The sequence below is a fragment of the Pipistrellus kuhlii genome, unplaced genomic scaffold (assembly GCF_014108245.1).
Source record: "Pipistrellus kuhlii isolate mPipKuh1 unplaced genomic scaffold, mPipKuh1.p scaffold_m20_p_23, whole genome shotgun sequence".
NCBI lineage: Eukaryota > Metazoa > Chordata > Mammalia > Chiroptera > Vespertilionidae > Pipistrellus > Pipistrellus kuhlii.
This window is the reverse complement of record NW_023425522.1, coordinates 8145445-8173187: the sequence shown is the minus strand read 5'-3', so window position 1 is coordinate 8173187 and position 27743 is coordinate 8145445. Positions and strand designations below refer to the sequence as shown.

At 45.6% G+C, this 27743-nt stretch overlaps 1 protein-coding gene across 1 annotated transcript; it reads left to right on the top strand.

Moving 5' to 3' along the window:
* The first annotated feature begins 1196 nt into the window (after positions 1 to 1196).
* On the top strand, positions 1197 to 10085 carry ODF4 (outer dense fiber of sperm tails 4). The gene is made up of 4 exons (XM_045586679.1): positions 1197 to 1479; positions 8622 to 8774; positions 9544 to 9720; positions 9920 to 10085. The coding sequence occupies exons 1-4, from the start codon at positions 1197 to 1199 to the stop codon at positions 10042 to 10044; spliced, it is 738 nt and encodes a 245-aa protein (XP_045442635.1). The 3' UTR covers positions 10045 to 10085.
* The last annotated feature ends 17658 nt before the right edge of the window (positions 10086 to 27743 follow it).

Genomic DNA, 27743 nt, shown 5'->3' with positions numbered 1-27743 from the left:
CCACATACCCTGTCCTTATCCTACCTGCCCTCTTCTGAGGCTGAAAGAAAAGCAGAAAGAAAGATAGAAGAAGGCTGAAACCAGTTTGGCTCAGTGGATAGAGCGTCGGTCCGAAAGGTCCCAGGTTCGATTCCGGTCAAGGGCATGTACCTTGGTTGCGGGCACATCCCCAGGAGGGGGTGTGCAAGAGGCAGCTGATCGATGACTCTCTCTCATCGATGTTTCTAACTCTCTGTTCCTCTCTTTTCCTCTCTGTAAAAAAATAAAAATATATATATTAAAAAAATAAAAGAAAGACATAGAAGAGGGGAGGGAATGGCAGCCGCCGCCTGGAAGTGGGAGCGGTGGGAGGGAGGGTGGGGAGGAGCGAGGTGGATTACCCCCCAGACCACACTTCCAGGCGTTTTCCTGGGGACAGACCTCTCCCTCCTCCAGCTCCATCAGTGAGCCTTTGGGGTTGGGGTCAGGGCAGACGAAATGGGGAGAGAAAGGAGCCCCTCCGAGACCGTTGCTCTTAGGTCAGTGGTCGGCAAACTGCAGCTCCTGAGCCACCTGGGCTGCTCTGTTGACTCATGAGTTTGCTGACCACTGCTAGACTAAATGTTACCGTGTCGTTGGCAGCTGTGAGGGTTAGGCAGTTGTGGCATCTTGGGTGCAAAGAGGCAAAGGGCAGTACATGACAGGGGTCGGCAAACGCATGAGTCAACAGAGCAGCAAACCCAAACCGCCGCCCTTGAGCCGCCTGTGGCTCCAGGGCCGCTGTTTGCTGACCACTCACTGTCTTAGGAGGAGGGAGGCATCCGAGCCACAGTTCTGAGCTGAGCCCTGAGGAGCAGTGTTTCCAGAAGGAGCTGGAGGCGAAGCCGTGGGCCCCTCCCCCATTTAACTGACCCCCAGGAACATTCCACGGCCGTTAGGGGCCCTGCCCTGCCGATGGGAGGTTCTTTTCCCAGCTCCCGAGCCCCGTGGTGGCACCTGCTCCGCTTGATGGAAATCTTTTGAACATGAGGGACAGCTGAGCCTAGGAAGGGAAGGGGCGGCATGGGGTGGAGGATGGAAGGGGAGACAGGGGATGCTCAGGATGGGGACAGGGGACATTAGGGGTGAGCTCCCTGGTTCAGGAGGAGAGAGTGATGGACTCCAGAAGCCTGGAGAGGACAGGGGCAGAGAGGAACCGGGGACAAGAACGGGGGGCGATGGGGTACCACCGGCGGGACTCCTTGTTGCCCCTGAGGTGGAGGGTCGCACACACTTCCCGCTGGAAGGTGCAGGTGCTCACCTCGGTGCTCAGCCTGATTGCCTTCACCATGCTGCTGATCATGTCCTTCTCCAAGGGCTGGCTGTACCTGTCCACCATCCGCTTCCTACAGCGCTGGCCTGAGCACGTCAGGCAGAGCATCATCATCTCTGCCGGGATCTTGTCCCACGGACCCCTGCAAAACTGCATATTCCAGAGCTGTTCCTACTCGGAGGAGGAAGGTGAGACCCTCCACGCCCCCAATCCCACTCCAGGCCTCCAGCCTGCCTTGGCCTCTCTGTTTTCACCCCGGTATTCTTTCTTTCTTTTTCTTTTTTAAAAATATATATTTTATTGATTTTGTACAGAGAGGAAGGGAGAGAGATAGAGAGCTAGAAACATCGATGAGAGAGTGTCATCGATCAGCTGCCTCTTGCACACTCCCTACTGGGGATATGCCTGCAACCAAGGTACATGCCCTTGATCAGAATTGAACCCGGGACCCTTCAGTCCTCAAGCCGACGCTCTATCCATTGAGCTAAACCGGTTTTGGCCACCCCAGTAGATTAATAATAAATAAATTATTAATAATAAATCAATTATTATTTATTATACACTTATTTTATTTAGTTAATTGAATCCTCAACTGTGTGATGGGGCTCTTCTCCTCCTCCTCCTTCTCCTCCTCCTCCTCCTCCTCCTCCTCCTCCTCCTTCTTCTCCTCCTTCTCCTTCTCCTTCTCCTTCTCCTTCTCCTTCTCCTTCTCCTTCTCCTTCTCCTTCTCCTTCTCCTTCTCCTTCTCCTTCTCCTTCTCCTTCTCCTTCTCCTTCTCCTTCTCCTTCTTCTGTCCCCTCCATCTGCTCATCCTCACTGAGCCCACAAGATGACTCCACTGGCACTGGGGCTGCCAACTGTCTCACACACACACACACACACACACACACACACACACACACACCCGGCCATGCCGATGTGCCCGACCCTTCAATGGGAAGTGCTACTGCTTTTGGTAAGGCTTGCAGTCAAGTCTGTGCTTTTAATAAACATGTCGTGAGGGGCCTGGACTCGCTTGCAGTGCATGAGAATCACTCATTAATCACGTAATTCACCCTGATCCTGGGAGAAGAGCCCATCGAGGTGAGATGTCTTTTCTCCAGGCTTGCATACCCAGAGTTTTGGGAGGAGTCGACCTCAGGCCCTGGTCCCAGCAACTGCTCTTGCCTTTGGCTCAGGCTTTGGTTTTCTGGGCCAGTCCTGGGTTTCCACATCCGGTTTTCCCTGCCCTTTCCTTCCTGGCTTCTTGCAGGTGCCTCATTCCTCGTTCTTGTTAATCTTACATCATGCTGTCCTGTCACTTTCAGATTTGTGGGAAATGAGAACCTTTGACCTCCCCGTTTCCATCTCTGCGTTGTCATTTAACATTTTCAAAAGTTATGAAGCCCGGCTAGTGTGGCTCAGTGGTTGAGCGTCAACCCATGAACCAGCAAGGAACATTTGATTCCCAGTCAGGGTACATGCCCGGTTTCTGGCTTGACCCCCAGTGTAGGGTATGCAGGAGGCAGCCAATCAATCCTTCTCTCACCATGGCTGTTTCTATCTCTCCCTTTCCTTCCCTCTATGAAGCCAATAAAAATATATATACATATCTTAAAGTCACATTGCTATTATTTTCTTCCATTATGAAAGCAATGCACCCTTATTATGATACATTTTGGGAAACAAAAATTATTATTTATTATACATTTATTTTATTTAGTTAATTGAATCCTCAACCGTGATGGGGCTCTTCTCCTCCTCCTCCTCCTCCTTCTTCTTCTTGTTCTTGTTCTTGTTCTTCTTCTTCTTAATATATCTTATTGATTTTTTACAGAGAGGAAGGGATAGGGATAGAGAGCTAGAAACATCGATGAGAGAGAAACATCCATCAGCTGCCTCCTGCACGCCCCTCTCCCCCACTGGGGATGTGCCTGCAAGCAAGGTACATGCCCTTGACCAGAATCAAACCCGGGACCCTTCAGTCCACAGGCTGACATTCTATCCACTGAGCCAAACTGGTTTCAGCGGGGCAATTATTCTTATTTTATAGATGAAAAAATTGAGACTCAGATTAAGTACCTTGTTCAGGGTCATAAAGCTAGTAGGTTGAACCACATGTAAAGGCCAATATTTGACTGCATTTCCTCTACAAAAAAGAGCAAGTTCATATGGATCAACCTAATAACGGCATGTTTACAATTATAACTCAGGTGTGTCTGGCTCCAAAACTCATGTAAGCACCCAACTTGCTCTCTAGTGCTGCTCAAAGGCAGCCACTAGCAGCAGTGTGTTGAACACTCAGTTTTTTCTAGGCTTTAAAAAAATTGGACATGTTTTAAATGACTCTTACATAGATGTATTTATTCTTCTAAATAATTTTGTATATTTTATTTTTATTATTTAATTTATATTATTTTAAAATTTATATTTATGCAATATAATAAACATTTTCTTATTATAAGTAACCTATAGTATTCAACTTAATAAATTTATCACCTCTTACTTGACTATTTTATTTTCTTAGCAAATGCATTTCTAACTTTATAAAAAAATTTTTTTTAATAATCTTTATTGTTTGGATTATTTCCCCCCCAATAGCTCTCCTCCACCTGATTCCCCACTCCACCCCATGCCCTTACTCCCCGCCACTGTCTTCATCCATAGGTGTAAGATTTTTGTCCAATCTCTTCCTGCACCCCTCAGACTCCCTTCCCCCTGAGTCTTGTCAGTCCACTCCCTTTCTATGACCCTGATTCTATTATATTCACCAGTCCATTTTGTTCTTTAGATTTTTTATTCACTTGATTTTTAGATTGTTGGTAGGTATGTATCTAATGTCCTTTTGTTGTTCATAATTTTTACCTTTACCTTTTTCTTCTTCTTCCTCTTCTTAAAGAATACCCTTCAGCATTTCATGTAATCCTGGTTTGGTGGTGATGAACTCCTTTAACTTTTTCTTGTCTGTGAAGCTCTTTATCTGACCTTCAATTCTGAATGATAGCTTTGCTGGGTAGCGTAATCTTGGTTGTAGGTTCTTGCTATTCATCACTTTAAATATTTCTTGCCACTCCCTTCTGACCTGCATAGTTTCTGTTGAGAAATCAACAGATAGTTGTATGGATATTCCCTTGTAGGTAACTAGCTGTTTTTCTCTTGCTGCTTTCAAGATTCTCTCTTTGTCTCTTAGCATTTTAAGTATGATGTGTCTTGGTGTGGTCCTCTTTGGATTCCTCTTGTTTGGGGTTCTGTGCATTTCCTGAACTTGTAAGTCTATTTCTTTCATCAAGTAGGGACATTTTTCTGTCATTATTTCTTCCAATAGCCCCTTCAGTATCCTGCTCGATCTCTTCTTCTGGCTCTCTTCTTCTGGCACCCCCAAAATCTGGATATTGGTATGCTTAAAGCTGTCCCAGAGGCTCCTTACACTATCCTCACACTTTAGGATTCTTTTTTCTTTCTTCTTCTCTGGTTGGGTGTTTTTTGCTTCCTCATATTCCAGATCTTTGGTTTGACTCGGGATACGTTGATCTACAGTTGAGTTTCTGTATATTCTTTATTTCAGCCAGTGTATGCTTAATTTCTGACTGGTCCTTTTCCATTTTTTTTGGCATTCTCATTAAGGTCCTTGAAGGTCTTAATAAACTTCTTGGAGGTCTCATCAAGCTTCTCAAAGGTTTTTAGAAGATTCTTGAGTAACCTTATAAATGTGGTTCTGAACGCTGTGTCGTCTAGTAGTTTACTTTCCTCCATCTCCCATTCGTGACATGCTTCTGTATCTCCTCATTTGGCTGCCTCCCTGTGTTGATGAAGTGGCTTTGTGTGGTTGGTGACCTATAGGGGCCAGTAGCTCAGCTTTCCCAATCTCCTGAGGTGGTCGCTCTTGGTACACCCTTTTGTGGGCTGAGTGCAAAGTCTTGGTGTAATTAATCCTTGATTGCTGTTGGTACACTGGGAGGAATTGACCTCCAGGCCAATTGGCTGTGAGGACATGCTTATGATGCAGGCCTTGTTTCAGTGGGGCTTTGGTGCTCACTGAGTCTGTCTCCCTAATGTGTCACTTATGGATGTGAGAAGTTGAAATCTGATGTCTTACACTGGCCACCAGGTATACTGGCTTCTGGATCTCCAATGGGGTGCAGTTCAGCTATTGTCTGAGGCCACCCTGCAGGAGCTACAGCAAGAACCACAGTCCTCTCCTCCCTGCTTGGAGTTTGGAGGCTTTGGAGCTGTCTGCACCAGGTTGCAAGTTTGCTAGCTAATACTGCACTAGAGAAGGCCATTCATATGCAAAAGCTGCTGCTTGGAGCTTGCGTGTGTTTGTAGATTGTGCGGGATGAAGTCTCAGGGCGGGGTCTTAGAGCATGCTAGGCTGGGGCGTGGCCAACAGTGATGGCTGCCTCTCTGACCACATCCCTGTGCCTTGTGCCCCCACACAGCAAACAATTATTTTTGCGCGCAGCTCTGCAAGCAAGCCACCCTCACTTTCTGACCCGATGGCAGACAGTCTAGCTTCTCCCCAGAAACTGGACCTCAGAGAGCTTTGGAGCTTGTCTCTCTTCAGGTTGAAGAAAGCAACGCCCGCCTCCAGCCGAGATCCACTGCCTGCCCATATTGTGCGCCCGCCATACCTCAGTTTTTCAGTGCTTGTGCCCTGAATGCTCTTCTCTCTCTCAGTCTAGTTGTAGAGCTTCCTCTCAGCCAGCTTTCCCGTGGTTATGGGTGATAGATGTTTTGTCTTTCAGTTGTAGTTTTGTACAATAATTGTTGTGCCCGGCAGCAGTTTAGATGCCCACCTACACCGCCATCTTGGATCTCCTCTAGCTTTATATTTGATGAAAATGGAAGGAACAAAATAAAGCTTTTTTTCCTGTGTTTAATATTATTTATTATACATTTATAATAACTAAAACATTCTTTGGTATTGATTTCCCAAAATGGGTTTACTGGGTCAAATAGTATAAGTCTTGTTTCCTTGTATCTTTGCCAGCAATGACTATTAACTTAAATATATATATATATATGTATTTAGCTCTGGCTGGTGTGGCTCAATTGATTGGGTGTTGTCCTGTGTACCAGGTCATTGTTGATTTGATTCCTGGTCAAGGACATATGCCTGGGTTTTAGGCTAGATCATCCTGGGGTGCTACAGGAGGCAGTTGATTAATGTTATGCTCACATAAATGTTTCTGTCTTTCTCCCTTCCTCTCTCTCTAAAAATCAATAAACTATTCTTTTAATATACATAATTAAATTTAAATGTGTAACTTAATTTAAAAAGAAACATTGCATAGTTATTGGGGGAAATACAGAAAGTTTAAAAAATAAAATAAGAATCACCTAAAATTCCCCACACAGATATAATCACAATGACATTACAATGGATGTAATTCCAGTCTTTTGTGTGTATATATACATAAAATAAATACAGTTAAATAGATATGTTTTTATTTTATTTTATTTTTATTGCATTTATTGGGGTCAACATTAGTTAATAAAATGATATAGGTTTCACATGTATTATTTTTATTTTAATAAATGGTATATCATTTTTAAAAAATGCAATCATTCTACAGGCCCTGTGTTGCAAACTCCACTTTTCAGTTGTGAGCATTTACTTATACTGTACCTTTAAATACTTATTCTATAGCATCACCGATGTTTACAATTTGTCCGATTAGGTAGCATGTAAACAGAGTGAAAATTCAAAACATTCGGAGGATTATATAGCGAAGTGAGCCTCCTGTTTCTCTTTTCTTCCTAGAAACACTATTCAGAGACAATCAGCTGTCTTGTCATCATTTTGTTTGTTAATCATCACCGGAGGATTTTCCCCATTGATTTTTAGAGAGAATGGAAGGGAGAGAGGGAGAGACAGAAACATCAAGCAGACACATTGATTGCTTATGTTTGCACACTCCCCAGCCAAGGTCGTGAGATAGAGCCTGCAACAGGAATCCAACCCAGAGCCCTTCAGGCTGCAGCTGACACTTTGCACTGAGCCAAACCGGCTAGGGCCATATCATCATGTTTAATGAACATATAATAATCCAATGTATGAACACTTTAGTTCATTTAACAAATCTCTTGTACATATAAGTATATACTTTATAGTGCTATCTTGGATGATTTCCTTAATGGAAATTCCGAAAAGAAACATTCCGGGCCAAAGGGCTTAGCAATTTAGGGTTTTTGTTGTTGTTTTTCATTTTATGCCACATCACTTACTAGCAATGCTGCTACTAATGGTATGTGAGAGTACTTCTTTCTTCTAAATCCTTTCCTACACTAGATATCATCACTTTTGTTTTGATCTCTCCTAATTTAATAGATTTTTAAAAATCACATTTTGCCCTGGCCGGTGTGTTCCATGGTTAGAGCAACAGCCTGCTCACAGAATGGTTACAGGTTTGATTCCTGCCCCAGGTTGGGGTGAGTGCAAGAGGCAATCAATTGATGAGTCTATGTTTCTCTCTCTCCCTCCCTTTCACTCACTCTTTTTTTTTTTTTTTTAATATTTTTTAAAATTTTTATTTTATTGATTTTTTACAGAGAGGAAGGGAGAGAGATAGAGAGCTAGAAACATCAATGAGAGAGAAACATCAACCAGCTGTCTCCTGCGTACCCCCAACTGGGGATGTGCCTTCAACCAAGGTACATGCCCCCGACCGGAATCGAACCTGGGACCCCTCAGTCCGCAGACCAATGCTCTACCACTGAGCCAAACCGGTTTCGGCTTTCACTCACTCTTAAAAAAATAATAAAATAAAATAAAATAAAAAAATCGGTGGAAAAAAATAGCCTTGGGTGAGGCTTATCAGCAACAATCACAATTAATTTGCATTTCTTTGTGTTGAGCTTCATATGTTTATTGGACTTTCTTCTTTGAGAATTGCAGTTCAAGTTTCCTGCCTATTTTTTTCTATTGAGGTATTTGATTTTTTATGGTTAGGATTATCAAACAATTTCCATCAAAGACTGTTGCCTGGCCCTAACCGGTCTGGCTCAGTGGATAGAGCTTCGGGCTGAAGGGTTCCAGGTTCGATTCCGGTCAAGGGCATGTACCTAGGTTATGGGCACATCCCCAGTAGGACGTGTGCAGGAGGCAGCCGATCGATGTTTCTCTCTCATCGATGTTTCTAACTCTGTCTCCCTCTCCCTTCCTCTCTGTAAAAACCAATAAAATATATATTTTTTAAAAACGGTTGCCGGTTTAAGAAGTGATATTTCATTGTTATCTCAAATAGGCATTCCTTTGGTTATTAAGGGGGCCTGAACATTTTCTCACATTTGCTCTTTGGATTACATTTTGTCCTATCCTTAGTTTATGCTGTTTTCTCCTTTTCCCCAGACTTTTTGGAGCTGTGGACGGATCACCCGTTCTTTGGAGTGTCCAAGGTCACCTTCAACCTGTCCCTGTTGGTGGGCTTCCTCCAAACCGTCTGGCTGTACCTGCCATACGTCCCCAGCCTTCGCAGAGTGCCCTTATTTGGCTGCATTGGGTGTATCCTTAGCTTCTGTGAAGGTGCCCCTCCACCCTGGGAAAGAGCCTCAGTGCCTCCTAACCCCGTCTTCCCAGGCACTTCTCCTCTTTCTTCCTCTAGTGGTTGGGCAGGGGCTTTGTGGGCGGAAAAACAGAACAGCTACCCTGTCTCCCCAAAAATAAGACAGTGTCTTATATTAATTTTTGCTCCCAAAGATGCGCTAGGTCTTATTTTCAGGGGATGTCTTATTTTTCCATGAAGAAGAATACGGTACACATTTATTGTTAAATGAAAATAAAGGACATTTATTACCTGTATATGGTACGGTAGTACGGTAGTTGTCAACACAAACCAAACTGTGAATCCTACAGTATCAAGAATTTACTCATTTATTCAATGACAATCATGTCATCATCTTCTGGAACATCATCCTAACAATCCAATTCCTGAATTTCCTGGTGAATTTCTTGTGACTCCATTTCTTTCAGAATCAGTGGACCAAATCTCTCACGTTTAGCCTGGGGGGGGGGGTGTGCTTATTTTCGGGGGGATGCCTTATATTTCACTCAGAAGGAAACCTGTAAGTAGGTCTTATTTTCAGAGGATGTCTTATTTTCGGGGAAACACGGTAGAACTGACGGTTGTTGACTGAAAACTGATTTCCATCATTTCCTGGTCGCTAGAGAGGCGGAAGTGAGGGGCTGACAGAGGCTCCTTGTACTCCGTGCGCACCAATGGGAGTCGTGCTTTGCGGCTGTCAGCACAGCGGATGAGGAGGAGCCCCTGTAGGGCACGCTGCTGGCATTGACCTTTCTGTTTCCTGTCTCCTAGTTGCCTGCCTTTTCACCAGCCTCCACTGTTTTTCAATTAATATCTGGCTCTACGAGTTGAAGCAGAATTTCTCAGTCTACCTCGGGTGGAGCTATTTCATCGGTTGGGTGGTGTTTATGCTCTATCTCATCTGCGGTGAGTGTGTGTGTGTGTGGGGCGGGGGGAGCTGTGGGAAGGAGGGGCTGTGGGTGTGGGTCAGGGCAGAGAAAGTGTGGAGGAGTGGCTGGCCGTCACAGGGGTAGGCTCTTAGGGACTTCCTTGTGGGCTCACCTTGCTGGCCACTTTCTTCCCACTCTCTGACTCTCCTCTCCCCCATCCCCTGGTCTTTCCCCAGCGTTCCTCTGCTACTTCAACAATAAAAAGTTCTGGAGTCTGATTGTCAGCACTACCTCTAGCATCATCTCCTTCAGCAGCAGCAGAAGCAGGTCAAGGTCATCTTCTCTGGTTACAGAGTCCTAAACATCTCTGTCAACTGGGAAGAAGCCCGGGATCTGATCAAGGCAAGGGCTCTCTGTAAGCTTTTCTGGCACCTGGTTCTGTCCCCTTTCATCTGAGTCACCCTCCCCATTCTTTTTTAAAAAATATATATATTTTATTGATTTTTTTACAGAGAGGAAGAGAGAGGGATAGAGAGTTAGAAACATTGATGAGAGAGAATCATCGATCAGCTGCCTCTTGCACACCCCCTACTGGGGATGTGCCCACAACCAAGGTACATGCCCTTGACTGGGATCGAACCTGGGACCTTTCAGTCCGAAGGCCGACACTCTATTCACTGGTCCAAACCGGTTTAGGCAACCCTCCTCATTCTTTCGACAACCCTTATGTAGTTCAGCCCTCCTCACTGCAAATCATTAGCAAGCAAGGATTTTGGACCAGCTTTGCACTCCTCTTCTTTGTTCCTGCGTTGCCTGAGTTTGGGTAATGTGGAATAAATCGTCTGTCGTTTATTTACCATCGCTGGCAGTTGTTGAAGAAGGAGAGGAAGAGAGAAAGAACAAGTTTGTTTCCGAATTCTTTCTACCTAGGAGCCTTTTGGCACCCTTTGGTCCCCAAACCTGCCCAACCTCGCCCACAGCACACTGTACACGGACAAGTATCTTTCAAGAGTTAAGCCTCTTTAAACTTTTTTACCCCCATCTCAAAATGTGTTAGTTAGGAGATAGCGGGGGATGATCAGGAGAGAGCTATCACTTAAGAATTCGTTGGCATAATTATTCACAGTGAAGAATTCAAGAGCAAATGGCATTTGGAAAGAGGCGGGTTAAACAGTGAGAGCACTATAGGGGGTTGATGCATGTGCCCTGGACAGCAGTCCAACCCTCTGTCTAGCTCAAATGACTAAAACTCACGAGCACTCTGCCTAGATAACACCAGCACCGGCCTCAACTCTACCTCCACCACCTCCTCCACCTTTACCTCCTCCACCATCACCATCACCACCTCCATTTCTTTTTCTTTTCTTTTCTTTCTTTCTCTCTTTTTTTAAAAAAATATATTTTATTGATTTTGTACAGAGAGGAAGGGAGAGAGATAGAGAGTTAGAAACATCGATGAGGGAAGAGTCTTCGATCAGCTGCCTCTTGCACGCCCCCTACTGGGGATACGCCCACAACCAAGGTACATGCCCTTGACCGGAATCGAACCCGGGACCCTTCAGTCACCAAGCTGAGGCTCTATCCACTGAGCCAAACCAGTTCTGGCTCTCTTATCTTCTTGCTTCTGCAAAGGCGTGTCCTCTGGCTCTTTGTGTTCTAAATCTTTGTCTTGATTTTTGTGATCTTCCAGTCTGTTTTTAGGACTCTGTGTAATATTTTTTATTTCAGACAATGTTTTCTTTATTTCTAGTTGATCCCTTTTTATTTCTAGTTGACCCCTTTTCATATCCTCATAGGTCTAATTTAATTTATCGGCCTTTTTAAGGATATTCTTGAAAAGCCTTATAACTGTAGTTTTGAACTCAATGTCCATTCTTTTCTTTTCCTCCATCTCCTTCCTTTGTGTCCTGTGCCTTGTCTGCATTTTATTTTTATTTTATTTTATTTTAAAATCAATCTTTCTTGTTCATATTATTACAAAGGTTCCTCATTTCTTCCCCCCTCCACCAGGTTCCCACTCCACCCTCCACCCCCTCCCCATCCCCCATTGTCCTCATCCATAGGTGCACAGTTTATGTTCAGTCTCTTCCTCCCTCCCTTTCCCCAATAGTAAATCCCTTTTCAGATAGTAAATCAGTTACTTAGCATTTTCTCATATCAATAATACCTCCACATGCCCAATGATACACTTCACACAAAAGACATTTCCAAATAGGTCAACCAGCCTCATCCAGGCCCCACCCAAGGCACTCACAGATCAACACCTCAGCGCTATACTAACTCAACACATCCAGATCTAAGCCTTCATCACTTGATTCAGCAGACCCTCAAGTTCCCACAAAAGTTTCCAGCCATGTCTGAGAGGCAGCCTTGGGGCAGGGGCAGGCGAAGAGCGAGCTGTTCCGGGTCTGGCTGCTTCTGGTCTGGCCTCTGTTGCTCTGGTTCGTTCCACAACCAGCTGCTCCAGGTCTGGTCACTGCCGCTCCTGACCTAGTTGCTCTGGACTTGGCTGCTACTGCTCTGGGCCTGGCTGCACCCAACCCGGCTGCTCTGGGCCCGGCTGTTCCGGGCCTGGCCGGTCTGGGCCTGGCCGCTCCCAGCCTGGCAGCCGCTGCTTCGGGCCTAGCTGCATCCAACCTGGCTGCTCTGGGCCTGGCCGCTCCCAGCCTGGCAGCCCTGCTCCCGGGCCTGGCCGCTCCCAGCCTGGCAGCCGCTGCTCCGGGCCTGGCCGCTCCCAGCCTGGCAGCCGCTGCTCCGGGCCTGGCCGCTCCCAGCCTGGCAGCCGCTGCTCCGGGCCTGGCCGTACCAGACCCGGCTGCTCCGGGCCTGGCCGCTCCCAGCCTGGCAGCCACTGCTTCAGGCCTGGCCGCACCCGACCCGGCTGCTCTGGGCCTGGCTGCCCCGGGCCCAGCCGTTCCGAGCCTGGCTGCTCCCGGCCTGGATGCTCCGGGCTTGGCTACTGCTGTTCTGGGCCTGGGTGCTCCTGACCCGGCTGCTCTGGGCCCAGTTTCTCTGGGCCTGGCCACTCCAGGTCTGGGTGTTACTGGACTGGCCACCCTGGGCTTGGTCGCCTCCGCCTCAGGCCTGGCTGCCACTGCCCCAGGTCTGGCTGCTCCAGTGCTGGCTGTTGATGCTCTGGTTCTGGCTGCTGCTGCTCTGGGGCCTGGCCATTGCTGCTCCGGGCCCAGCTGCCACTGCCTTGTGCCTGGCCTCTCTAGGCCTGGCCATTGCCGTTCCAACATTCTGTCCTTTTTTTTTTTTTTTTTTAAATGCATTTATGTTGCAATGTTGGCTGGTGAGTTGAGTTCTGACTTAGTCTTTGATTTTTCAAGATCTTCTTTGTATTCTTAAGTAATTTTACTATCTTTTTCTCTCACTTGATTTCTTCACATTGAGAACTTCTTTGGTTTCTTCCTCCTTGTCCTGGGAGCTCAGCAGGTTGGCCTGTGGCACCCCTTTGTTCTCCGCGGGCTCCTGCGCTGCTTCAGCCTGTTGCCAGGGTCGGCGCTGCCCAGGAAGCAGCCCCTGGCCTTGGCTCCGTTGCCCGCGCTCAGCGGTCAAAGGCTCAGGGGCACCCCCCAACCCCCGGGGACCCCGTCGCCTGGCTCCTTGCTGGTGCCCGGCTGGCCGGTGTCTGGCAGGGGCTCCTGCTCCCTGTCGCATTCCTCCAGTCTGGAGCTTTTTTTTCTCCTTCCCGCTAGGGGAGTCTAGGATCAGAGTCAACAGACTGTCCTCTGCACGCAGTGTGCGCGACTCTGGGGGCTCCGCTTTTCACCGCTCCCCTGGGATTCCGCCTCACAGCCCCGTCTCCCCCTGCCTGAGGCTGGGTCCCCAGGGTCTGGCCTAGGACTGGGGTTCAGAGCAGTCGAAACTGGGGCCCAACAGGGCCGGGGCTCCTGTTTCCTTCCCTCCAGGGCAATCCCGCATCAGAGTCAACATTCCTTCCCTTGCAAACAATGTGTGCGACTCCAGGGGCTCGGCCTTTCGCCTCACAGCCCCGTCTCCCTCTGCTTAAGCCTGGTCCCCAGGGATTGGCCTAGAACTGGGGTTCAGAGCAGTCTGGACTGGGGCTCAGCACCGCCAGAGGCTTTGTTTCTTCCCGCTAGGGTAATCCAGCATCAGAGTCGCAATGTGCGCGCGACTCCGGGGGCCCTGCTTTTCGCCGCTCCCCTGGGATTCCACCTCACAGCCCTGTCTCACCCTGCCCGAGCCTGGGTCCGAGGGTCTGGCCCATAACTGGGGTTCAGCGCTGCTGGTTCGGGGGTTCAGCCCAGGCCGGGGGTTTTATTTCCTTCCTGCTAGGGAACGCCAGGCAGGCCCCCAGCCTTCTCCTCCTCTCCGGCTGCGACCTCTCCAAGCGTGCGCGCATGCGGGCGCACAGCATGTCTCCGTACCTTAGGCTTTTTTCAGCTCCTCTGATTTTCCTTCTGGTTTTCTCTTTCCTTCTTGTTGTAGAATTTTTAGTCAGTCGACTACCTGTAGCTCTGGGCAATGTCCACTCTACATTTTAGTTGTATTCCATTGAAATTGTTGTGTGCAGCTGCGGTTAGATGTCTACCCAAGCAGCCATCTTGGATCCTCCTCTGGACCTGTCTGCATTTTAGTTGTTTTCCTGATTTGATGGAATAGTTTTGTGTGTTAGGTGTTCTGGTAGAGCCCAGTAGCACAGCCTTTCCAGTTACCTTGGTCAGTCTTGGTGTAGCCCTTTGTGGGCTATGTGTGCAGCCTTGTTGTTAAGCCTTGCTTATCACTGGGAAGCGTTGATTTCCAAGCTAATTGGCTGTTAGGATCAGCAGTGTCTCAGCTAGGAGGGCTTCTGTACTCCGCTTGGATGGGGCAAAGTCTCGGGGTGGCGCAGGCAATCTTTGGTTCCCTGTCAGTCTCACCTTAGAAAAGTCCTATTCACGGTGAGTCTCACCAGATTGGTTGCAGGCTCGTGCACATCTTTGGTGAAGGCACAGACAAGCTTTAGATTCCGGCCAGTCCCTCCTTAGAGAAAGCCAGCCTCTGGGAGAGCTTCTGTGCTCAGCTTGGATGGGGCGGAGTCTGGGGTGATGCAGACAAGCTTTGTTTTCCCGTTGGCTCCTCCCCAAGTGGCTCCTCCCCAAGTACTGCAGTAATGGCCTCTGGCTTCACACACCTCTGAGAGATCTCTGCCCGCTGCCTGACAGTCTGGCTTCTCCCTGACTGGGGCCGTCTATCAGAGCAATAGGGTGATTCTGTTTTCCTTCAGAACAAGAAAGCCAGCAGCACATTAGCTGTCCGCCCTCTCCGCGCGCCGGGAGTAAGCCAGTAGCGAACTTGGCCCTGGCCCTTCCTTTCTGCACGCCGGGATTAAGCCTTTTTGTGCGCACAGTTCTCTGTACCTTCACAGTTCCTGAGGTTCAGCGTGCCTTCTCTCTCCTTCCCAGATGGCAGAGCCATCCGGTGCTTCAGGGCAATGCCTCCCCTGTTTTCCAGTTCTAAATTCAAATTTGTTGTGCGAGGCTGCATTCGGGTGTCTACCCTATGCCACCATCTTGGTTTCTCTCCAGAATTTAATTTTTCTTAAGGCTGAAAATATTCTATTGTATGTATAGGCCACATTTTGCTTGTTCATTCAGAAGTTGATGTACACTTGGGTTGTTTCCATCTTTTGACTATTATGAATAATGCTGTTATGAACATTGGTGTATAAACCTCATATGTGTAATGTTAAGCCAGAGTCTGATAGATTCAGTACTAGCCATTCAGGTTCATATTGTAGTCATGAATGCTGTTCACCAAACCTTTTTAGCTTTCTGCCTTCAGGGAATATGCTAAGATTTCACCTTCTGACTCCCTTATGTTTGGGTAGAGTTATGTGACTAGTTCTGGCCAATGAATTGTGAGACATACCTTCTCTTCTGGATCAGGGTATTTATTTATTTATTTATTTATTTTTTAATTAAAGGAAAGTTTATTCCCCAGTAATGAGTGGGACTCATTACGGAGATAGAGAAATCAGAATTAAAGGAGTGGGGCCCTAGCCGGTTTGGCTCAGTGGATAGAGCATCGGCCTGCAGACTGAAGGGTCCTCAGTTCAATTCCGGTCAAGGGCATGTACCTTGGTTGCGGGCACATCCCCAGTAGGGGGTGTGCAGGAGGCAGCTGATCAATGTTTCTGACTCTGTATTCCTCTCCCTTCTTCTCTGTAAAAAAAAAAAAAAAAAAGGAAAAAAAAGAATTGAAGGAGTGGGGAGAGGAGAAAGGACCCAGCCAGGCTGCCTCCACAGACAGAGATGGAGAGAGCAGCACATGGAGGGTTGGGGGAGCCTTTCTGAGGGGAGGAACAGGAAAGGGTTGGACCCAGGGCAGAACAGGAAGGGGTGGGCCCCAGGGCACTTTGGCACGTGCTGATTGGTGGTTCAATTGGACCGGAGCATTTAATTGCCAGTGGAGCAAGCACGTCAAACACAAAGGCTAACACGGGCCAAATAAACAAGGTTTAAGTTTATGTGGGCAGCGACAAAACAAAAGCTTCAGTATTCATAGGAACGTAGATTTATTTAGAAAAGTAAAGTATAGTATAAAAAAAGAACAGGAGCAATGATAAAATTAGTGTTTTCTTCCCGACACTTGGCATCTCTTCTCTGCTACTATCTTTCCTACTTCAGGGGAAATCTTGTTCGCAGTGATTACTTTCAAAACTGACCCAAAGGAATCGTCAGTAATTCTGGATCTGACCGCAGACTTATTTTCCTTTCATAATTGTAAATAACTGCTCACACCGATAAGTACTTCCACACATGGAAATAATCTCATATGCAAATTTTTGAGTATTTTCAAACCTGGCAGGTAAATATTTGTAAAACTCAGACACGCCAACTTCACTGACTTTTGCCTTTAAATCTGAATCGCACTGGATCTCAATGGCCTCCATTTGCATTTGATTAGGTACTGATTCTATATTTATTGAAAAATCTAAGAAAACTTGTCTTCCAAAAACTTTAAATCTGCCAACTTTGTTTCAAATTCAGTTCTAAAGGTTAAATTTTCTTTCTGAGTGTCTTTTTGATATGATGCAGCTTCACCTAAACAGATTTGTTCATGTTGCATGCCGGAAAGTGCGTTAAATCTTCATTTTTCAATTGCTTTTCCCAAAGAACTAGCTTACATTTGAATGCTTTCACTTGGTGACATGTTTGTAATAATCTGATCTCTTCCTTGCAGTTTTAAGTTATAACAAAACATATAATGCCCTAGCTGGTTTGGCTCAGTGGATAGAGTGTTAGACTGCAGACCAGGAGGTGGAGGGGGGTGAGGAGGGGGGAGTGGGGGGTGTCCCAGAATTGTTTAAGAACCTTGGAGCAGGATAGCCAACGTACCTCAGTATAGTAGGACAAGCTGAATATTCGCTGTCTAATTCATTTAAGAAAGCAGAGAACTGTCATTGATTTAAACTTTGAGATCTTATGAAATTGGTAATTTTTTTTGATAGATGTCAACACACTTTCCATGTTTATTACCTTCGAGCATAATACTTTTTGATGTATAATGCAATGCGTATGATCAGTCATGGATCTGTCGTAAATTTCACTTTATTTTTTTTTTTTTGCAGTAATTCCACGAAACCATTGTTTCCGGTCATTGAAGGAGCTCCATCTGTAGCTACAGAAGTCAATTTTGAGAGAGGTAGATTGTATATTTGCAGAGGTTTAAAAACACAATTAAATATATCTTGTCCTGTATTAGTGTTATGCATCGGTACTAGTTCCAACAATTCCTCAAAAAATGTTGAAATCCGCTGAAACCGGTTTGGCTCAGTGGATAGAGCGTCAGTCTGCAGTCTGAAAGGTCCCAGGTTCAATTCCTGTGTAGGGCATGAACATTGGTTGTGGGCACATCCCCGGTAGGGGGTGTGCAGGAGGCAGCTGGTCGATGTTTCTCTCTCATCGACATTTCTAGCTCTCTATCTCTCTCCCTTCCTCTCTGTGGAAAATCAATAAAATATATTTAAAAAATGTAATGTATAATCATCTATACCCAACAAATACATTAAAAAAAAAAAAAAAAGTTGAAATCCGTGTCACAAGCGCGAAGAAGCACAGCTAAGTGAGCCACGCTGCCAGCGTCCGTCACAGGCAATGGAGACAGCTTTGAAACTAGATGGTTTTGCTTTGCTCTGAATTTAATTTTTCTTAAATACTTAAATTGTCGGCCAAATCAGTAACTCTTTCTGTAACTGTATTTTGAGACAAAGGGATTGTTTGAAAAGACTTCACATTTCCAGGACAAATAATTTCTGCAGCTTTAATTAGACATTCCTTGATGAAACCACCTTCAGTAAAAGGTTTCGAGTGTTTAGCTATCAACTCAGACAAGACGTAGCTTGCATGCACCGCCGCTTCACTTTCTTGAGATACGTTAGTAACCACGAACTGTTGTTTATTCAGTCCCAACTTGAGCTCTTTCAACTTTTCTTGTCTCATTAATCCCTCGTAATGATCATATTTTTATTTATGTTGTTCATAGTGACGGTTAATGTTGTATAACTTTGGTACGCTAATAGCATCATTACATATCAAGCAGATTATTTTATTTTTTACTTCACAGCAAAAATACTCCAATTCCCACTTTTCTTGGGAAATTTTGCCATTCATCAGCAATTTTTCATTTATTTATTTATTTAAATATTTTTTTATTGATTTTTCACAGAGAGGAAGAGAGAGGGATAGAGAGTTAGAAACATTGATGAGAGAGAATCTTCGATCAGCTGCCTCTTGCACACCCCCCACTGGGGATGTGCCCGCAACCAAGGTACATGCCCTTGACTGGAATCGAACCCGGGACTTTTCAGTCTGCAGGCCGACGCTCTATCCACTGAGCCAAACCGGTCCCGGCAATTTTTCATTTATTTTTACTACCACTTGATTTTGATAGAGATATGCTGAATACAAAATGCTGAAATAAACGAGTAATCATTAGCATAATAGAACATTTTAATAAAGATTAATATTTTTTCTTGAACATTAACTTACCAGACACTGAATAACTGCACAAGTTAATAAGCGTGATGCAAGTAAACCTGTTTTTCTTGTTCTCCGAAAGCGAAATATTTCCCGTTGCGCACACCAAACAAGTCAGTCCAAGACTAAGGACGTGGCCATTGGCTGCTAACATATTCGCTGCCAGTATGAGTGGAGAGAAGCCTGCACTGCATATAAGGCGCTTAAGGGGAATGAATGCAGGATGATGACAGTGATCAGTCCTTAGGGAACGTGCAGAATCAGGAGGAGTATATATTGTAGCAAATACATACTCCTGGACTAAAGACTTCACGGTAGCTCATTACTGGGCTCCCCTCCCCGCGAGCAGAGTCTGAATCTGCTAGGTCCACCTCATTTCGGGCAGAGAGGCGGTGTTTCCGGACTGGTGATCTGGTTATGTGTTCAGGCAAGATCCTACTGGTTCCTATATTTTTAAAAATATATATTTTATTATTTTTACAGAGAGGAAGAGAGAGGAATAGAGAGTTAGAAACATCGATGAGAGAGAATCATTCATCAGCTGCCTCCTGCACACACCCCCACTGGGGATGTGCCCGCAACCAAGGTACATGCCCTTAACCAGAATCGAACCTGGGACCTTTCAGTCCGCAGATCTACGCTCTATCCACTGAGCCAAACTGGTTTTGGCTGGTTCCTACTTTTAAGGGAGCCATTTCCCAGGAGAAAGGCATAAAGAGAGGTGATGTCCTTCAAAGAACAGCACACTCGCCAAAACCGGTTTGGCTCAGTGGCTAGAGCATCAGCCTGCGGACTGAAAGGTCCCTCCTAGGTTCGCTTCTGGTCAGGGAGCATGTACCTTGGTTGCGGGCACATCCCCAGTGGGGGTTGTGCAGGAGGCAGCTGGTCGATGTTTCTCTCTCATTGATGTTTCTAGCTCTCTGTTCCTCTCCCTTCCTCTCAGTAAAAAATCAATAAAATATTTTTTTAAAAAAAGAAAGAAAGGAAGAAAAAAAAAGCCGAAACCGGTTTGGCTCGGTGGATGGAGCGTCCGTCTGCGGACTGAAGGGTCCCAGGTTCGATTCCGGACAAGGGCATGTACCTTGGTTGCGGGCACATCCCCAGGAGGAGGTGTGCAGGAGGCGGCTAATCGATGTTTCTCTCTGATTGATGTTTCTAGCTCTCTGTCTCTCTCCCTTCCTCTCAGTAAAAAAATCAATAAAATGTAAGAAAAAATAAAGAACAGCACACTCAGTCCTGGGGCGCAGTGCGGGGAGGAGAGAAACAAACATTGGTCACTGAAGGACTCACTGACGTTAGCAAATCCAAAGAAGAAAGACTCACAAGGGCTCATCTGCCAATCACTCACAATGTAATACTGTCAAGGGAAGTGCCTAAAAAGAAAAGTAATCTTAGGCCGAAGTCCATGTGAGGAGAAGTTATTCCGAGCAAGGAGCTAGCCAACAGAAAGGACTTGGCAGCTCACATTAAATAGAACAACAGATTCTACAAAGGCGACTCGGGGAAGCGAAAATCAAATCATATCAGGACAAAATTTTAAATGGAAAAAACAAACAAAAGTAAAATCTAAACCTATCCAAACTGTAAAAATAAATCTTTAATCAATTAGAAATAAGAAAAGTAGACATAAACAACCTTCCGAAAAGCAGTCTCGTACTAAAAGAGAAAGCCAGTTTGCTCAGGAAGTTCATGTTTCCTGCCTCCTTTGTTTGCTTGGAACACACCGTAGAGCAGACCATCTGGGGTTATTAATTCTGGGGTGAAAATGTTCAAACCTGGGTAAACAAGATTAACAACAAAATAACAATAATGAAGAGGAACCAGGAACTAAAAAAGAAATCAAGTTTCAATAAATTCAAAGGAATAGAATTCTGGACTAAATTCAGACGAAGATTCCAGGGGAAAACTATTCCGCCATTAGTTAACTTTTTGAACAACAGAGTCCTGGGAGGGCTCTTGCTTTTTTGTATTTAAAAGTATCTCAGGTTTCAGCTGAAACCGGTTTGGCTCAATGGATAGAGCATCGGCTTGGGAACTGAAAGGTCCCCGGTTCAATTCCCGTCAAGGGCATGCACCTTGGTTTCGGGCACATCCCCAATAGGGGGTGTGCAAGAGGCAGCTGATCAATGACTCTCTCTCATTGATGTTTCTAACTATCTCTCTCCCTCTCTGTACAAAATCAATAAAATATATTAAAAAAATAATAAGTAAAAGTATCTCAGGTTTCAAATCAATTTCTGTAAAACTTCCACAAAATAAATGGAAAGATGTATAAATCACATATTTAGAAACACCCCCAAAAGCTTCTGTCTTAACATTTTTGAAAGGGTTAAAGAGAACAAAATGGGGCAGAGAAAGACTTGTTGTGCTTTGCAGATATCTTGCGGAAAGCTTGCACAGCATCGCTCAGATGACTGGAAGACATCTGGCTTGGGAGGAATCGAGGACGGCCTGACCCTTACGTCAGCGGAGAGGCTTGCAGCCAGCAGAAATTAATAAAAACCTCTTTCTCCCTGCTCTCCTCGCTGATATCTTTCTCAGTCTCAGCCCACCTGTACCCAGGTGTCGGAAATAAAATCTATTTTAATACATTATAACCTCATGTCGTAGGTGCGCCCGCCCCAGCCCCCTCCGGACCTTTCAATTTTACAACCCAGCTTTGACCAGGATGGCTCAGTCAGCTGGAGCGTCGTCCCTTACATCAAAAAGTCTCGGGTTCAATTTCCAGTCCTGGCACATTCCTATGTTTTCAAGTTCCATCCTGGTTGGGCAACTGAATGATGGATCTCTCTCTCTTCATCTCCCTCTCCCTTCTTCCCTCTTTAAACTCAATAATAAAAAATAAAAATAAAAAAGGGGGGGAATACAACCCAAAGCCACTGAATCTGAAAATGGTAAGGAAATTGGTCCAGGCACTTAGCACATCACGACTTAATGGTCTGCTGCACCAATGCCCAGAAAGCATGCAACGTATTCTGGAAAACAAGAATGTAAATCTTAACTTCTCAGATGCCGCCTCCTGCTCCTCCTCCCTCACTGCTAAGGACATTCCGATGCTTAGCCTCAAAAACCCACTGGGAACAGAATCTCAGAAACGTCAGAGGAAACTGTTCCTTCTCTTAGAGCTGCAGAGAAGCAGGTTCTCTTCCACACCGTAAAACCAGTTCTGAGGAAGTGACCCATGGGGGACATTCACGGAAGCATGGACCTGGGAGTCTCCCACAGTCTCTCACCTTCCTGGAGTGGGGACGAGAGTCCTGATGGGGGGCTCTGGCCCTGGGGTTCCAGGAGAGGCAGGGAAAACAAAAGCATAAGAGGACAGTTTCCATGCTACACAGTTATTGTTGGAAGAGAGTTTTAATAATGGGTTGGTTCCCTTATCTCTCATCTATCTATAGAAAAGCCTAAGCAGCCATCAAAACTGGCTGTGTGGGGCACACAGGCCAGGGGGTGACCAGGCTGGCAAGAGGGTTCGTGAGAGGGAACCAAACAACTGAGCAGCAAGCTGCCTGGGGTGACCATGCCCGCAGGGAGGCAATTAGGGGTGACCAGGCTGGCCGGGGGGGGGGGGGGGGGGGGGGAGAGGGCAGTGAGTGGCGATCAGGCAGGCAGGCAGGTGAATGGTTAAGAGCCAGCAGTCCAGTATTGTGAGAGGGATCCCGGATTAGAGAGGGTTCAGGCTGGGCTGAGGGGACCCTCCTCCCCATGCATGAATTTTGTGCACTGGGCCTCTAGTGTTTTTTTTTTTTGTTTGTTTTTTTAAATATATTTTATTGATTTTTTACAGAGAGAAAGGGAGAGAGATAGAGAGCTTGATACATCGATGAGAGAGAAACATCGACCAGCTGCCTCTTGCACATCCCCTACCGGGGATGTGCCTGCAACCAAGGTACATGCCCTTGACCGGAATCGAACCCGGGACCTTTCAGTCTGCAGACTGACGCTCTACCACTGAGCCAAACCGGTTTCGGCAGGAAACCAAGTCTTAAAAGGCATAAGTGACTATGGCAGAGCCTAGATTAACTGATAGCCCTCGTTTCTTTCTACCACCCACAGAAAACAAGTGGAATTGAATATTTCATGTGCCACAATGCCAAAGTTGCAAAGGTAGTTGGGACCAAATTGTGTCCCAGCTGGATATCAGGTTGGAGTCAGGTTTAAGTCATTATACTGTAAGCAGTGTGAGCCACTGGAAATTCATGGGCACTGACCTTGAACTTAGAGAGACCTAGATTTTAATCTGGGGCTAGTTAGTAACCTTTCTGAGCATCATTTCCTCCTCTATAAAAAAGGGACATTAAGTCCTTAAGTTACTTCATCTATTTAAATGCATTTCTTCAGCTTCAAATGACTTAGTAGAGTTGTAGGGAATTAAACAGCATAATGAATTTAAAGCACCTAGCCCTGTAGATAAATCCACATTCAACAGTGTTAACCATTAGTGTGAGCAGAGTTTTACTTCCAAAAGATTCATAGGCGGCTAAACAAGGTGACAAGGGCCTGACCTGGGAGAATGAAGAGAGATAATTGATGTAAGAGACATTTCTGAGTCAGTGTACCAGTAAGCTACTGCTGCATAACAAATCACCCCGAGCTTAGTACCTTAAAACAACAGTCATTTATTTTCCATGTGAATCTGCAGTTTGGCCAGGGCCTCTCTCTGGTCCATATGATGTCCGTAATGATGAGCCGAGGGTTTTTCCCAGGGTTGTGTCTCTCAATGCCGAAGAATGAGCTTTGTGGACCAGAAGATTTCAGCAAAAGTGTGGGAGATTTATCACAAGCAGATTCAGACCTTCCTCCTGGGGAGGGGAGCCCAATCACCTAGTAGCCCAGGGGTATATATTTGCTACAAGCCTGCTTCTGTGTCTGCCCATGTGTCACCTGGTTGATTCCCTCAGTTGCTTTTGCCCAGCAATGGACCTGAACTTTCCGTTTCTGAGTGTTCTTTCTCTGTTCTCACACTGAACTTTCTCTGTGTCTGTGTGTCAGTACGCCTTAGTGTGTCAGGCCCTCCCTTGGTTTCCCATGCTTCCTGCTTTGAGTCCAGAAACATTTTATTATTTCTGCTTGGCTGGCTCCGGTGATTAGGCTTGCTCAGACTGCCGTGTCTGCTCCTGCTTAGGTTCCACCTGTCTTTGTCTCCCCCCCCCCCCCACACACACACAGACACCCACCCCGGACCGCTGCCCTGCCTGCGTTTCAAGCTAACTTCTCTCACATACAGCATCATCTGGGGAAATCAACTGGGGACTGGAGGGTCCTCTGACATGATTGGCAAGCGGGCTCTAGCTGTTGGCTGACAGCTCACAGAGGCCTGAGGGCTGGGGGCCTTGGTTCCTCTCCAGGTGGGCTTCTTTACATGCTTTGGGGCTTCCTCATGGCATGGCGGTTGGTTCTCCCAAGAGTGCACATTCCAAGACTGCGAGGCTCAGAAGATAAATATCATTACTTCTTCTGGACCCTATTGGACAAGCACCTCTTTTTCTAAAAATATATACATTTTGCCAAAACTGGTTTGGCTCAGTGGATAGAGCATCGGACTGCAGACTGAAAGGTCTGGGGTTCGATTCCAGTCAAGGGCATGTGCCTTGGCTGCAGGCACATGCCCAGTAGAGGTGTGCAGGAGGCAGCTGATCCATGATTCTCTCTCATCGATGTTTCTAACTTTCTATCTCTCTCTCTTCTTCTCTGTAAAAAGTCAATATATATATATATTGACTGTAAAAAGTCTATATATATACATATATATATACATATATATATGTATATATATATATGTGTGTGTGTGTGTGTGTATATATAGACTTTTTACAGAGAGGAAAGGAGAGGGATAGAGAGTTTAGAAACATTGATTAGAAACACTGATCAGCTGCCTCCTTCACACCCCTATTGGGGATGGACTGCAACCAAGGCACATGCCCTTGACCGGAATCGAACCCTGGACCTTTCAGTCCGCAGTCCGATGCTCTATCCACTGAGCCAAACTGGTTAGGGTGATAAGCACCTCTTTCTGGGGTTCTATCGATAGAACATGTGGATAAAGGGCATATCCATGTCTGGGAAATATAGTCTGTCACTGGTAGAGATGGCACGATTTATCGAGCGATTGGCTGTGGGCGGTGAGGGAGAATGAGGCACGGAAGATGACTGAGCTTTCTGGGTCGGGTGACTCCAGGGTCGCAAAGGATTAGGAGACACAGAAGGAAGGGTATTGTTAAAGTGTGTAAACAAGCAGGCCTTAGTCCGAGGTGGCCCGAATGCCTGGGTAGTTTACATAAGCAAACCCAGACTAAGCCAAAGTCAATGAACTGGAAGCTGAGAAAGTAAAACTTAAGAACAACCAATTATAAATAGCTAACTAGCCTTGCCAAGCAAATAATTTTGTGTGTGTGTTAGTCCTCACCTGAGGATATGTTCCCATTGACTTTTAGAGTGAAAAAGAGGGGGAGAGACAGAGAGAGAATCATCGATGTGCGAGAGACACATCAATTGGTTGCCTCCTGCACACGCCCCGACAGGGAACGGCGGACTGAGCCTGCAACTGGAGGTGCAGCAGAACCCGGGACCCTTCAGCCCACAGGCCGACACTCTCCGCTGAGCATAACCGGCTGGGGCTCCAATCAAATAGTTTATTTGCTTTGCTTCCACAACTTCTCTGTAAAACCTTGCCCCTAGCTCCTGCCAGTGGAGTGCTCCTAACCACTTTCAGTTTGGCACTGCCACTCCAAGGCCATGTTTCCTCAAATAAATTCTTTAAAAACTTTAAGGTACTGATTCAGTTTACCTTTCAACAGTATGTTTGGGGTAATTATTATTATTTTTTAAAATATATTTTATTGATTTTGCACAGAGAGGGAGGGAGAGAGAGAGTTAGAAACATCGATGAGAGAGAGTCATCGATCAGCTGCCTCCTGCACACCCTCCATTGGGGATATGCCTGCAACCAAGGTACGTGCCCTTGACCGGAATCGAACCCGGGACCCTTCAGTCCCCAAGCCGACGCTCTATTCATTGAGCCAAACCGGTCTTGGCAGTTTGGGGTAATTATTGACACCGAGAGCCCATACATAGAAGGCTGGAGCTTGGGAGAGGGTTAAGGGAGATTTTTAAAAAGTCAGTTGAAATAGACTAAAAAGAAATGGTCAATGATGAGAAAGAGGGGGGAAAAACATGTTTTCTTTGAAAACAGTATCTCAGTGGAGGGAGAAGAATCGCAGTGAGAGAGGAAGGAATGAGTGACATTAGCAGAAGAAAACCGTCAAGTTCAGTTTCATCGAAGCCAGAAAGAAGGTGAGGTGAGGGTTGAAGAGCATTTAACATCACAAATAAGTCGAGGTGGGTTGGGACTGAGAAAAGGTGACTGGGTTTAGCAAATGGGGTGCACAGGTGGCCTTTCAGAGAGCAATACATAGAATGTACCACCTAGCATTTGTGTAGCCCTTGGTAGTTTTTACTTTTATTTCATCTTATTTCATCTTTAAAATATTTTATTGACTTTATTTATTTATTTATTTATTTATTTATTTATTTATTTATTTTTACAGACAGGAAGGGAAAGGGATAGAGAGTTAGAAACACTGATGAGAGAGAAACATCGATCAGCTGCCTCCTGCACACCCCCTACTAGGAATGGAAACTGGGACCCTTCAGTCTGCAGGCCAATGCTCTATCCACTGAGCCAAACCGGTTAGGGCAATCGTTTTTGATAATTAATTAATTAATTAAAAATTTTTTTAGAGAGAAAGAAAGGGAGAGGGAGAGATGAAAACATCAGTGGTGGGGGAGAATCATCTATTGGCTGCCTCTTACATGCCCCCTTCTGGGGATTGAGCTAAAACCCAGGCTTGTGCCCTGACCGGGAATTGAACCGAAATTTATAGGTTCTTGGGTGGACACTCAACCACTGAGCCACACCAGCAGGACAATTTGTAGTTTTTTGGTTTTTTAATTAAATCTTTATTGTCGAAAGTATTACATATGTCCCCCTTTTATCCCACTGGCCCCTTCTAGCCCACCTCCATCCCCCACCCTAGGCCTTCACCACCCTATTGTCTGTTTGTTTTTAAAACACTTTTACATATGGGGTGGAATGCCCTGCTAGAAAATAAACATTTTTTTCTCTGTTAATAGCAGAAGTGAGGGATTAAACATTTACGATGTAAGACCTAGAACAACAAAACTCCTAGAAGAAAACACAGGAAAATAGCGTCATGACAATGGCAGTGATTTCTGGTGTACGACACCAAAAGCACAGATAACAACAGTGAAAACAGACAAGTGGGACTACATCAGACTGAAACGTTTCTTCATGGCAAAGGAAACAGAGTGAAAAGGCGACCTATGGAATGGGAGAAAACATTTACAAACCATATAGCTGCCAAGGGGTTAATATCCAAAATATATAAAGACCTTCTTCAACTCAATAGCAAAACAAACAGACCACTTAAAAAATGGACAAAGGACTTGGACATTTCTCAACATTACTAGTCATCAGGGAAATGCAAATTAAAGCACAATGAGATATCACCTCACACTTGTTAGGAACAGTATTATCAAAAACAAATGAACAAACAAAGACAACAGTGTTGGCCAGGATGCGGAGAAACTGGAAGTCTGGTACACTGTTGGTGGGACGCAGCTGCAACCGAAAACAGCCTGGAGGTTCCTCAAAATATTAAAAATGGAAATACTCTATAATCCAGCAATCCTACTTCTGTATATTTATCCAAAAAAATCAAAATCAGGATCTAGAAATATGTTTGCATATCCTACAGCATTATTCACTATCACCAAGATGTGGAAACAATCTGTATCCATTGAAGGATGGATGATAAGTATTATATACATAGTAGAGGCCCAGTGCACAGATTCGTGCACATTAAAAGGAAAACAAATGAACAAAAAACAACGGTCTTGGTAGAGGGTTGTTAAAGGGAGGTGGGCTCTAATCCAGTATGATGGGTCCTTTTAGGAAGGGGACTCGTGGAATTAGGACCGACAGGCACAGAGGGAAGACTCTGTGAAGACACAGAGAACGTCATCTACCAGCCAAGCAGCACCTGAGGCTCTC